Source organism: Schistosoma mansoni (assembly GCF_000237925.1).
Source record: "Schistosoma mansoni, WGS project CABG00000000 data, supercontig 0149, strain Puerto Rico, whole genome shotgun sequence".
Taxonomy (NCBI): domain Eukaryota; kingdom Metazoa; phylum Platyhelminthes; class Trematoda; order Strigeidida; family Schistosomatidae; genus Schistosoma; species Schistosoma mansoni.
The window spans coordinates 396,124-411,313 of record NW_017386046.1 but is presented as its reverse complement, the minus strand read 5'-3'; the positions used below and the strand labels follow the sequence as shown (position 1 = coordinate 411,313).

The 15,190-nt window shown below is 29.6% G+C and overlaps 1 protein-coding gene across 1 annotated transcript in view; it reads right to left on the bottom strand.

Moving 5' to 3' along the window:
• The window catches only part of Smp_076500 (dystrophin-like protein), a gene marked incomplete at both ends in the record, with an annotated part of 71,832 nt that overhangs the window by 25,665 nt on the left and 30,977 nt on the right, over positions 1-15,190 (bottom strand). Inside the window, 3 exons of the mRNA XM_018799087.1 lie at positions 1,447-1,658; positions 7,568-7,698; positions 14,359-14,493. Coding sequence (XP_018646640.1) covers positions 1,447-1,658; positions 7,568-7,698; positions 14,359-14,493 — 478 coding nt within the window. The remainder of the gene's footprint in view (positions 1-1,446; positions 1,659-7,567; positions 7,699-14,358; positions 14,494-15,190) is intronic.

Here is a 15,190-nt window from a genome sequence, read left to right as displayed (position 1 = left end):
AGAATAGACTCTAACAACCAAAAGAGCACGGAGAACACGAAGCCGGCCATTCGCCTAGGTGTTCCCTGGTTTTCCTTGATGGTCTAGCTTCTATTGATTCATGATCTCAACTATCAAAGCATTTTAATAAAAAGTTTCATTTCAATTTGAGCAGAATTTTATATGAATTGATTGAAGATTTAAGAGAAAATTATGTTTGTAAATATCTTATATATGAAAGTTAAAAAGATAACTTTATTGTTCGCTTAGCAGTTGAGTCTATTGTAATGATTCATTCTTTTTGTTTTCTAATTGTGTTGTACAACAAGAATAAACAAATATTGTAGTTCCCACTTACTTTTTATAATATGGAACTTGTGTACCAGATGGATGAACACATCTTTCCCATGGTAGACGAACAGAATCTGAAAAATAAATAGAAGTTTGTAATAGTTTTTTATTTGCTTTTCAGTATCAATGAATGAAAGTTAATAACTGAAATAAAATATGAGCTCCTTTTTAACGAAGAGGACGAAACGAGCGCTCAATACTTGTAGGTTTATCAATGGTAGTCTAGCTTAGATTGAGTAATGAATTTAACTATTAAAACTATTCCAATCTCCACAAACCACCATTCTGAAAATAAATGCCTAACAAATATGTTGATTATGACAGGAATAAGGTATCTAGCTAAGCCGTTACACAATATATAAATTGAAAAACACATGAAAAGTTTCAACAGGGTGTTTGCTTAAAACAGAATAGTAAGGTATATCTTGGACTGCATGATTTATAACTAACCATCTATAATGCATGGTTAGATAAATGAAACTTATTCTGCTGTAAAAAGAACTTATAGTAGCTATAGTAAACATCATTATAAAAAATTCATAGTTTCCAGGCGGTTTATTTCACGTGAAAATAGAAGAAAAAAGGATCAAAATATCGTCGTGAATAGAAAAAAGCAGTTGTCTGATGTGTAATACTAAACAAGTACCAATTAATATTAAAGCTTATAGTTTACAAGAAATTAAGTAGAGAAATATAAAACATTGATAGTGTCGATTGTCAACTGTTGATTTGTACAGATTACCATATGGAAAAAAAGTCACTGAACAAATTGAAATACAACCATTCATCATTTATAAGCATTTGATTTTAAATCAATATTTTGGGTGTATGAGATTATTACTAATCGTTGTAAAGGTCTATAGTTGGTGAATAGACTTAAAATAATTTCCTTATTAAGTTATGCCTGAATAACTATGATTTCTTGCAAAATTCTGTTGTCAGTTTAACGTATGGAATTATGTTGATATCTATGAGCTAAATGTACACACATACCTTACTCAGAATAATAAAGAAAGCTTTGGCTAATGAGTCTCAAAAGAGATGAAACATATGAATTGAGTTATCCTTTCCAAAACGATCAGAAGATTGCAGTTAGTAAAAGTAAAGTTCTCTTACCGTGTAATGGAACATTTTTTGATTGTTCTGAAGTCGCTGGGATAGTTTGATCAACTGGTTCTATAGCTTCATGACGTGATGCTTGAGTACGTTGAGAAGAATTACGCGTAACAGTTTGATATTTCGGTCTTTGTGGCATCATTTGTAGTGCTGATAAACTTTGATTAAGCTGATGAATTCGAGTTTGTGTAATGACACGTATTCTTTCAAATCTTTTAAGTAGAAAATAGAAGGGTTAAGTTAAAAAGCTTCAATTTAGTTCTGAAAGGAAAATGACTAAATGTATATACATGTTTACGATAAGACTATAGTACTGTCAAGGAAGATGAACATTTCAAAATAAATGATATTTTAAAGACGAATTATATTCGTTGAATATGCTTGTCTACATTATGGATAAGGTGATTGTAGGTGATATGGTGAATGACTAGTTATGAGGAAGTTTGAGAAATATATTATAATCGATATCTGTGTTTAGGCGGTATATTCTACAGCTTATAACAGTCTATTCCATTTATGATATAATGATCTTTTTCTGTATGTAAGCTTGATAACCATTTATTCTGGATGAAACTATAATAATTGGTAATAATTATGTGACAGTTTATGACTTGTTTATAATTTATATAAACAAAACGGTATTCAATTATTTTATGTCAATGAGTACAAATTTGAAGTGTTCATGGTGATTTATATGTGAAATATCTTCTTATATTTCGATATGTTTAATATAAGACTAAAATATATAATTTCTCTTTGTCTATAAAATAATCACTTATTATTATTAATCTCATTTTGTATTGTTTGTACTAATCTTCATATTGACGTTTAGGATTGCAATTGATCAGTCTCTTATTGGCATATGTCCATCCTGTATGGATTGTCTCGATATTACCCCAAGTCACAAGCATTATAGGCAATGATGGATAGTGGCTAGCAGTGGAATTCCGGACACGTGTTTTGTCCTATTCGGGACTCATCAGCTGGATGTACCTGCATCGTGGAGTGAACATCAACTCTGAGATGCAGTTACATCCAGCTGAGGAGTTTCAAATAGGATGAAACGCGTGTCCTGAATTCCACTGCTAGCCATCATCCATCATTAGTTATTAATATTGTTAAATAAACTCATATGGGGGTTATTTTAATGATCGAAACGACCGTCCAATGCTTCCAGGTTTTCAATAGTGATTTAACATTGATCTCAATTAATAATTTATGATTTTCAAATCATTCTTTAATGCAAGTTTGTACACATTCTATTGAGGTGTGCTTAAATTTTACTTAAAGAATTTGTTATTTTTAATTTTATCAATATAGATATAAGTAAATGCACTGTTTCTAGGCTGTTACTATTTTGATACTTCTTAATGTAAAACCTTTTTATTCTATAGTTGATAGATTTTAATTTTATTAAAACGTTTTATTTTCATGTATTGTATGTTATTAGAATTACCATCCTAGGGATAGAGCTTGTTGAGATCAATGCTTCTACGTATCTCATGTAACTCATTAAACATTTTATATTCATTGGACGATAAATATTCCGTGATTTCCATTTAATCAATCAAAAAGTATTGTTTACCAGCTGTTAATAAACATGATACAGAACTTAAAGTTTGAATATCAAAGAATTGCCATCATCCGATGTCTCATATATGTGAAAATTTAAGGAATATATTAGAGAGTATCAATGATTCCCATAAGCTACTATACTAGTGAATGATACATTTGTTTACCTCTTTGAAATATGTTTGCCAACCTTGTTGTAATTAGCTTCTCATGACAAGTTTCAATAAACATTGAAAATTAAGGTTTAAAAAGTTAACTTCTAATCAACTCAAGATATTTCATAAGTGAATTTGATCAAATCAATGTCATTCACATAATATCCAATTATAATACAGTGTATGAAGTATAGTATTGAAACTAACCTAATTATTGTGTTTTGTAAATTAACAAATAGAAAATAAAGTCAACGTTATAGGTTTAGAAATATTACCTGAATACTGTTAATTTATGTATAAAACTCATTATTAATCTTTTATATAAACCTTTAAGGTAATTACAATCTTTATTAAAACATAAAAATATCATACATCTTCTATTCACACTATTCTGATAAATATAGTTGTTGAATAATTTGGAAAACAAGTACACAAACTAACGTGAATATAACATTCTTTTATTAAATTATTTTCTTTTTTTTTTCCTAGAAAGTGACCTATAAATATATTTTTTCTCCTTAGATACTTATTTATAGTTCATTTACTTCACAAGGAAGTCAGTTATTATTACGATAGAATATTCAGAACAACAAAGCAAAACATGATGATGAGTGTTTATACTGAGTTTAAAAATTTCTTTAGTTTGTATCAACTTAAACCCAGTTTTTTTATGACGAACTGGTATGATTAAATCAGGAATATGGATCAGCGAAATGGACAACCGCTTATATATATATATATATATGTTCTCATGATTGTAGAATACAATAATACCATCGATCAACCGATCACTCGAAAGTCATCGTAACTATTACCAGAACGAGACAGCCGTTTAATGTTTTCTGCTTTTAAATGGCTATCTAGATGAGGTTAGTTCATGATGTGAAACTGCAAAAATAACACTCTCCACAAACATATTTTACTAAAATTATTTTGCTGACTAATTTTGCTAATGATTTATGGAAAATGATGACGTATATTATACACAACACTTCGGACTGGACTTAATTAAATAACTATTGGAAACCAGAAAGCTTTTGACAGATGTTCTTTCTTTAGTAGTACACAATCCATAACCTCATCGAGCTTTCGATTCTTTGTAGGAACATGGATGTAATTAACAGTTGTCTAGTGTTTCTTGATTTTCAATGTTTATGACTTTTAATCATCTAATTTTTAAACATTGTGAGAAATATTTTCAAATTTTCTATCAATCTTTCAGTCTTAGATTACTTCTACCTCATCCTCCTTCATATTTCTTAAATTTATCCCCAAATGACCTTGTGAATATTATATATATAGCTTTTATTATCAATTAGTAAATAGTTGTTGAGACTTTACCAACCCTTATAAATTCATATTATTCTACTTCACTTGTTGCTTTTTATTTTATACTAACAAAAATTGATTGTATATTGAAAATTCAATTATTTATTACACTATGGTAATTTATCAAAGGGACTAATTGCTTTCCATTATTTATTATTTTTTTTAATTAACTAAGAATAATTAAATACTCAGCAAGATGAAGAAGAATATCAAGGGTAAAGTTTTTCTAAGCACCCATATAAGCACACGCTTTATTTGAATTCATAAATAATCTGTGGAAACCATCTATTACAAACCATTATATGAGATGCATTTCTCTCTTTTTTTATTTGATAAAATCTTTATTTGGTTATAAAAATTTCATAATTAAAATTTTCATTCCCCTGAGATTTATCCCCTTTCTTAACTACCAATTATTGTGTGAGTAATACATTAATTTTCTGTGATGAGTATGTGCATAGGTCTGAAAAATGATTCAATGAAAATTCATGGTTAGAAAGGTACATGTTTTTGGTATTTCATACATTTATATTAGTAATTCTTATATCCCGAAGTGAATTATGTATGGTAACTTTTGAGGACTATTTATGAACCAATACTATGCGTATATTTTTAGTGTATAATTATTAACTAACTAAACTATTGATATCCATACCCCTCTTTTTATAAGCTTTGTTTTGGCCTATGAACTATTACTATGGGGTTTATCATTCTTGAGTTATCCCCAGTCTATTAATTACTGCCTCCCACATTCACGGCCACATTTGGATGAATCTTGTACAAATGTTATTTTCTATTTTATTAGTACGATGCTGTCTTTTGGCTTAGTATATAAACCCAGTATGTTCAAGAGTAATGATTCATATTTCAGAGACTTTTATTGGAGTTCTGGACTTAACTGGCTGGGCCAGGCAGATAGCAGGACCGATAAGTACTCTAGACTGCTCGTACGGGTTTCGTGTGTCACTGGTCCGATCAACAAATCACTGCTCTGTAATAGGCGTGTACAAGATATAACAATTGTCGGTACAAGTTGTAACAGTAATAACAATAGTCGCTTTCTTAGAAACATTAGTTAAAAATGGGAGAATTTAGATACTGTGACTCAATAACTGATACCAGTGATGTAGGTAACCACAATGAAAATACTGGACAATATACATGCTTACCATAATCTCAGTCATGTTTAATCGTTTGTTCTTACTTCAAAGTATCACTTCTAACAAATCCATCGTTATACTGTTATTATGACTGTTAATACGTGTGTATGTGTGTGTACGTGTGCGACAAATAAAACGGATATACTTACTTCTAGTACATCTGTATGCACTCACTTCTAAGTCGTACTTGGTTTTATATACGAAATTCCTTTGAAGATGGGCACGATGTACATTTCATGTTTATTTTTATTCTTTACAAAAAATAACTCATTCAAAGCTATATTTAATAATATGATTGAATCTAACTGGGTAATTTCTGATCAAAGGTTTGAATTTTTTTAATCCAAATCCTTTGTAGTGAAAATTTTTACTTTTATGTTTAAAACTTCATTTATGATAGAATTTTCATGCAAGAAAATACAATTTCCTTAAATTAACAACATTTTAACATGTAGACATTCATTCTAATCAGAGTTGATTGTAGAGAGTGTTTTTATTCTTAACAAACATTGTCTGTGGAACAACAGAAAGCCTGGAAGTGCTGGAGTTCTTTATAAAAAAGACACCCCAAAAACCAACTACATAGACAATGATTGTAGTCTCGCTAGTGACTTGACATGATGTAGATTACTTGAAGTTCTAGTGAGGGACTTTAGAGTCCTGCAGATTTGATTATAATGCTAGTGATAAATTGACAAATAAATGGTTTGATCAAAAATGTTAAAAGTGTGCATAACTGAATTTCAACCTAGTGACTTAAAGATACCGTGCTGATATCAGAACCCCGAGTCTTATGGAAGTACATAATTTAAGATTAGGAAATTATTAGAAAATGTTTTTTGGCGTAGGAGGTTGTGCAGATTGTTGAATAGCGTAGTTTTACATCTCAGATTGATTTTAATTAGACGAATAGTAAAAATCAAGAATCATTGAATTCCTATTTCATTCTAGTATAAGACTCGTTTCTGCAAGTGCTTAATCCTTAGATAAAAAAATTTCTTTATTTGTATGCATTAATATTCATTCTCAATTGGAGATGAATTCTATAGATTTTTTTTTAATAATGTCACGGGAAAATTGAATTTATCAATTTATATAAACCATTTACCTTGACAAATAGATTCCATTCCACTTTTCATTGAATATTTGTCAACGTTGTTTTTACAAAAGAAATAATGATCAGTTTCATTGTAAATGTTATAAACTAGATTGAACTGAGACTAGTTAGTTGCTTTTCTTTTTACTTCAACGAATTGTAAGAACATATTTACTTTTACTCATAAAAGAAAGTCAGTGGGTTGGAAAAGAAGTTGAATATGGAAGACGTAAAACAGATTTTTAATGGATCAATAGCTCAATTTATTTCAGAATCTAGTGAAATTTCATTGTTATTCATTTTGGCTCTTATATTTTATGGGAATTTTTAAGATTAGAAGACATACAAACAAGTGAATAGTTTATTGCTTTCAAAATAGTAAAAAGACCATGAACTAAATCCAGTTGTCAACTTATCACTGAATTATTTTGTATGTCTACCATGGTAGATAATGACATGCTAACCATATACAACTACAACGCCTGATTGAACAGTATTATTTTTATCGGTATATATACACATATTTAATTGACCAATCCATAAATATTGCAGTATTCTCATGGCTTCATCAAAAAAGTCGTTGTGGATTAATGAAAATTGTCTGGATTATTGTTTAAAATGAGAATTGAAGTAGATAAACAAATCTCTACTTTTGCCCAGTTGATATATATATATATATATATATATATATAATTACACACACGTACACACGTTGTTATAGAAGAGATGAATTCGAACAACCTGACAATATATACATCATTTGGAAAACCAATTAAAATAGAGAAATAAATTCTGATGATAATACTTACTCATTTCTGATACAATTTAACTGTACACGTAATTTTGGTTCGATTTGTACTTGTATTTCTTGTAATTGAAGTACTTGTCGTTCTAGGCTGTCCAGCGAATGAGCCAATGGTTCACATGCTTCATAAAAAGACTACAATATATAAAATTACATTCGATATATGATTAAAATATTTGTTTTCCAGTGTAATGGTTTAATCCTTTCAATGGTTAAAAACATATGGAAAATAATGAACAAAGCAGATGATTATGGATCTTACAATAGATCAGTTTATTCTACTCCATTTTTTTTTGTTTAGCAGTACCCTTTAAAAACTGAATGTGTATCACACCAACGAATAATCTGCTATTTAAAAGTATTCGACTAGTCCTCATTATTGAGCATAGATCTAGTTGATCAACTTAATAATGTAATCACTGAATTAAACAAATGAAGTTAGCTCATTTCATACTACATCAGTGGTTGGAATCAGCTGAGAGTTTTACAATAATTGTTATATTAAAATTGATGGATATTCTCTTGAAATAAGCTATACTCCTAGAAATATCATCAAATTCTCATTCTTGACTTCAACATTTATAGTATTCAGAGTGATAAAACTAATCAGTCAATAATCATTGGTTTTCCGAAATGGCATATACACAGTGCGTGAACTTCAGAGAGGTCTTTTTTCAGTTTCAGCATTTTTTTAAGAGACTGCATTGAGTTATGTGAACAAAGTGTTAAAAAACTGATATTAAACCACTGACTGGAACAAACATTCATCAATTTCTAATCAACAAAACTTTGTGCTGATACAGAATGGATAGAATGTGTTTAACAGTGAAATCCAGGATGGACGATCCATTCAAGCGGGAACGCGTCAGCTGGATGTGGGTGCATTTCAAGGTTGAAGTTCAATTCGAGACTAGAACTCAGTACTGTCTACTTCAAACGCCATAGCGCTATCCACAGAATCCAGATGGTCACTCACTTGTTTAAAGAGTAAAAGATTTAATTCAATTTAAAATGGTACTGGGTTCAAGTCGCAGAGTGAACGTCAACTATAGGATGCAGGTACATCCAGCTAACGAGTCCCATGCAGGACGAAACATAAGTCCTGAATTCCACCGCTGACCACATTCAATCTATTCTATACTGACTTTTGTTATCATGACCAAATCGATGCAACCCGCTTAGGATACTTGTAAATTTCAATCAAAAAGATCAACAGTAAAGTAATTCAAACCACTTCAGATTTAGTTAAACATTAATGCGGTTCAAGAGCGGGTATTACTAACAAATATATATATTCCATTCCAGTGGTAAAGTGCTATCACAGGAGAGTTCCCTGTACATGTTTCTGATTTCTCCCGTTTTAATGTTTCCGAAAAGCATCTATTTAGTTACCTGGGTTCAGTGATCTAATGCCACTCAGTCCACCCCCGATATCTGTAGGCGTATGGTCACAAAAGCGTTCTAATAACAAGTCAAATATCTGAAAGAAGTGGTCCACCAGTTCCTGTTTTTTTTTCAATAGTTTGTTAGTTGATAGAAATCACTCTCAATGAAACAGTTTGAGGCAATCTACTCAATGTTGTTAACAATTTGTTAGTAGTCAAGCCTCTTTACACTACATCTCATTGAATTAGATATATGATGGTTAAAGTCAATCGAAAAAATAATTGTGGATTTAAAATTCCCATCCCTTAGCTATACGTAACTAAATATTTTGTTTATTGATTAGTAGCTTTTCCGTTTTCAAGTGACTAACTTTTATGATAATCAAAGCTCGTTTTCCATAAATATTTTTCTGATTTGAGAAAATCAATGGTTGATACATTATATCGTATTCATTTTGTGAGACGGCTAGAATACAATTTCAACTGCTTGCATCCATTTCAAAAGAGTGGCATAATAATTACGGAATTATCGTGTAACGTCACAGGTTTCAAGTTAAATTGAGTAGTCCTACAGTATCAGTAGAATTGTATCCAAAATCTCTATATTAGGGTACATTAAATCTATTCAGCTGTAAAAAAACTATAGCTAGAAAATAATCGACATATATATTTGATATAAATCATGGTTAAAGTGAATTGTGAGTTATTTGCTTGGCGGTGACTAGTGTAGAAATTAGTAAAATAAATATATCGTACCTACAAAGCTGATAAACACAATACTTGTCGTAAGATATTTAGTGTATTGCCGTACCACGTCACTGAGCGAAATAGTAACATCATGTTCACTTACTGATAGCCCTTGATCATCACTTAGAACTAATTTAATTTCTATCCAATCATCAATAAATCTACATGCCTGAAAGCATTAGACTGCCATTTCATCCTAATGAGGTTTTCCTCAGTGGCGCATGACGACGCAAGGATCAAGCCCAGGCCTTAGTTTACGCACGCGAGCCTTAACTTCTAGACCACTAAAGCGAGATCCATTAGTTTAGAAGTCCAACTTCAACTAATCCACAATGGTGCGCGGCCATCTTCCATTATTTTCAGTAGGTACCTTGCTCACACCCAATACGGTTGAACGTCACTAATCATGGCTTCTCCTTAGAAACTCGAAAATTTTCTCTCGAACTTAGTTACTAAGACGAAACGGCCATCCAGTGCCTTCAGGTTTCAATGTTTATTTAACGTTGATCGGTTCAGGATTTCAATGAAATATAACAAAACAGTCTCCATGGACCAACACTGAACATATTCATACTTCACACCTAAATATAATTATTTATGAGCTGAACAGCTGAAACAGAATAAATCTCCTAAAAAACACTTGTTTCTTCAAGGTTACAAATAGAGTGTTGTTGCTAATCGTTTAAACTAATCAGCAGCTTGAGATTTATTATTGAAAACCTCTGGTATCAGTATAGACGCAGTTACTCAATGATCATGTTGAACAGCCGTCAAACTGCTATGAGAATTGACTAAAGTTAAACATATGGACCAATAATTTTTTATTGCAACAGCCTAAATGTAGTACATTCATTATATGATGTTCACTCCCAAATAATGCCGAATATTTGTCTATTACTATATAGTTTTCCAAAAATTATATTCTTGATATCAATCAATTCATATCTTAATACATCTTCAGATTGAACTAATCTCCAAAACGCAACACAAAAAACTGAAGCTGCTTATTTATTTACAGCTTAAAAATTTATTGATCGTTCTTTCTTTTTCTTTTTTTTCTTTTCAAGAAAGAAAAAAGAAGGAATTACCATGTTATTTTATTCGGATTTGATAAAGGTGATAAGTAAACTTAACCTACAAAATTTGACCTATAAGACCATAATAATAAATAAATCATTTAAAACAATAAATATTCTTATTATTATTATTTATTTGTTATTATTTAATTAATTCATTAATTTTTCAGGTCATAATTAACTTAACTATTTTATGACAGGTATTTTGCATTAAATTGTACTGTTATTAAATTAGTGTAACACTAATAAACCAAAAAGATAGGTCTCTTCTATGATTACTTTTTTGAAGTTTCTTAATTTATTGTCAAAATAATTTAAAATTAATTAATTTTATTTATTTTCATTATATGCACAATTAATAAGCAGAATATTTTTTTAAATTTTATTTGTGTTAATTAAAATAAATTGTACTTTAATGAATGAATGAAAGTTTAATGTTGAAATTGTTATTGTGCTTTTTATTACTGTCATGATATTGTTTTGTTTTTTTAATGAAAAAAAAAGTAGTTCTAATATATTGCTCTGAAAAGATATGTAGACTATATTATGAAGTTACTTTTCATCCTTAGCTGTGACTAACTAGAAAATAAATCACTGAATAGTTGTTTAATCTTTGTATGATATACCTTAACAGTGTAAATCTAATGGTTTCTTGAAGTTTTGAATAGAAGCTGTGAACTGTGAGATTAAATAAATGAGAAAGTGAAACACTTTTTCAGCTGTTGTTATAAACTAGAGATCTCATGAAATTAGAAAATGATTAAAGTTGACAGTTTGGTATATCTGATTCTAACAGAATTATCAAAATGTATCTTGTTCATTCTTAAATAAATAGGATATCATTTAAGGCGGTAGATATACACTATTAAGGGATCTTAAACTATAATTAGATAACTATCTAGTGCATTCTGCTTTTCACCTGATTGTTCAAGTGATGCTATTTCATGATGAAAATTACTTTCAAAGTTATTTCAAATGTGTTCAATTAAATCAACTTTCATGAGATAAATTGAATTTTAAACAAACATTGGTTTACACAAAATGATTAATTTAAACAACAAATATATAATGGAAGTTTATTTTAATTATTGTATTTAAATTTAAAAGAAAACGAGTATAATTTGAATTTTGTGGATGAAACGATAATTTTTTTCCCAAAATACACATTTGATAAAAAAAAACTTTTGATATTGTAATCAAAGATGGATAGTGACTAGCAGTGGAATCCAGAACGCGCATTTCGTCCTATTTGGGACTCGTCAGCTGGATGCATATGCATCTCAGAGTTGATGTTCACTCTGGGACTCGAGACCAGTACCGTTCGCTTCAAACGCCATCGCGTTATCCACTCAGCTAAGGAGTCCTGATAGCCACTTGCTTGTGCGATGGGGTGAAGTCTAAATTCACTTGGTATTGTTTTTTTTAATCTTCCCATTGATGTTTAGGACTGCAACCAATCAGTCTCTTATTGGCATTTGTGCATCCATCTTTGCTTATAATGCTTGTGAATTAAGGCTATATCAAGGCAATACGCACAATATGCATATGTGTTAATAAGAGATTGATCAATTGCAGTCCTAGACATCAATGTGAGGATTCAATCAAACAATACCAAGTGAATTCAAACTTTTGATGTTTATTTAAAAAACAAGATTTTCGAGAAGACATATTTACAAGGAATTAGTTACTCATATCATTTATTATAATAGTAATAAGTATAATTAGTTTTTATTTTCGTCATGAGATGAATTTATTTAAACAAGTGACTAGAAAAATCACTGTCTACTCTACATCTATTTTATTCTTGTCCTAAACGTATGAACTATGGTAGATAATGATCTTATAGGTTAAGGAACTTAAAATCAAAAGAGTAAAATATGATTTGGTGATTGAATAGGAGCACAACAGGCTGAATTTTCAACTATTGTTCCAAATACAGTTTACTAATGGAATACATTTAATTACGTGGTATGATATTTCGTAACAGTATCAGTACAGTGTTAATTTTTAAAAGCTAAGTCGTTATGTGTACAATCCTAATACATCATTTATTAATAATAGTTTTAAATATTTATAGTTTGTTGCATTTAGAAGAAATGGAAATAAGTAAATGAATGACGTTCACGTTTTTAGTTTATACACTTGTAATAGCTACCAACTGACATGAACGTCCGCATAGATACTAACATCTAACTGAATAAATTTAAGTGAACTGAAGGTTACGTACACTGTTTTTAATGATATTTTAATCTTTATTACGAAAATGTTCAAGATTTTATCTTTTTGTAGTATTACAGTTTTGAATTGAACTTTTTAATTTACTAATGTTAATTGATAAGCTGTAAAAGATGAGTAGATTAATTAGATATATCGAATACTGGGTGGTCATCAATATCACAAAGTCTAATTTTAAATGGTATTCCAGTCATATCGATCAGCTTCAAAATGTTAATATTTAGTTGGATAACTCCAATCTATATTAAATAATAAATAATAGCTAACAGAAACGCCTTGTTTCAGGAGTTTCCACAGACTAACAATAAAACCAAACGGCAATAATAAAAAGAAAACACTGATGTGTGTACGTGGATGGCTTTTCATTGAATAAACTATTTGATGTGCGAAAACATAGAGCAAAGTATTAAAATGAAGCAAATCCAATTTAATGTATCATGTGTATCAGACTCTTAATTGCAATTTGTATATTTTTAAAGGAACTACGGATCAGTGTACATCGATCAGAGAAAAAAGTTGGCCATTAATGAATTGAATTTATTCAGTCGTAAAGAATGGAATATGTATGAAATGTGTTAATGAAACAGTAACAACTACTTAATATTTATCTGTTTGTTAAAAAAATTTCAACCTCTTTCAATAAAGTATTGATGGTCAACTGGATTTAGCTTTTTTTGAAATCAATATATTTGATCAAACAATGATCATGAATACAAGTGAAAGAATATTCAAGGCTTATGACCCGACAATCATATTGTCTTTAGTGAGATCATTGATTAACTAATTAATCGTGTACACAAATTAATGTACGAACAGAAGATTGTTAAACTAGAATTTAAATATATTCATCTACTGAATATTTTCGCTTTCACAGCGCTTGGTAGATTAGGAATACTTTTCAGATTACCGTGTTCTTGTTATACTTTTTCTATGAATACTTCTCACTTTTATTCAATCCCTGAATTCGAAGTTGACTGCTAACACAATCTTGGGTCATTTAGAGAAAATCGTACTTGATTCGTCTCAGTAACATGATTTCCAAAATTAATCTCGTATACAGCACCTTATTATAAATCAGTATTATAGTTTTAAAATTCCTTTCATTCCATCAATATAATATGACTGTCCTACAATAATGATATTGTGGTTTACATTAGATCTTAAAATGTTAGTCTTTTCACTACATTTAATCAGTCTGATTCCACAAAATTATTGATCACAATAAACTAATTAACTAATAAACAAGTCAGAAAATATGATTGTCAACTAGTTAAATAACATTAATTCTATTTTCTATTTTCGTTTACATTTAAGCTGATTATTATATTTATCATAAACAAAAATCAACTGACCTTTGTTTGATCTAATTCAGTTTTTATATGTTCACTTGGTAAAAATTCTATAGGGATCCATTTCAATGTTACAGATTCAGCGCTTTTCACTTGAGTAGCAGCATCATTTAACAATGAATTAAAATTGGATAGACGCTAAATTTTTTTTGTTTATCCAAAGTAGAATAAGGTAAATATAAAAAAGAGAAAAATTGTTATAGTTTACATACTACTGAATTATTTCAAATATATTTATATACTAAAAAGTAAAAAAAATTACTATTTAATACATTAGAAAATGCATTCAGGTCTACTTGTACAGTAGTGGTAGTGATAACCAATTCAGTATTTGAATTAACGTGTGGTAATATAATATGAAATACTAGCAACTATCAACGACCTAACATTAGATGATATTTCATGCGCTAGTTTGACGGACGTTTGTTCTTGAGGATGATTATTTTCGAATAAAGATTGCCTAAGAAAAAACTGGCTACAATAATATTTATGATAGTAGCTGAAGGAGAGAAACTACTATTTGGTAAAGTACTTTCAGATAAAATTTTACCCACAACGGTTGAACTATTTTTTTCTGTCCTAATCCAATGTAAACTGGATTTTCATAGTTATAAAGAAATACAAACCGAAACGAAACAACTATGAAATAAACTGAGATTTTGTAAAGAATGTTTTATAGTTAAATCCCAGATACGATCTCTCAAAAGAACTTTACCTCATCGTCTTTATTTGTTTAATAGAAGTGGTTATTTTAGAAAACAAAAACTTTCAAATTATACCATTGCTGGAATTTCTCAGTTTTTTCTTTAATTTCAAACTTTTTAGGTAGAATTCA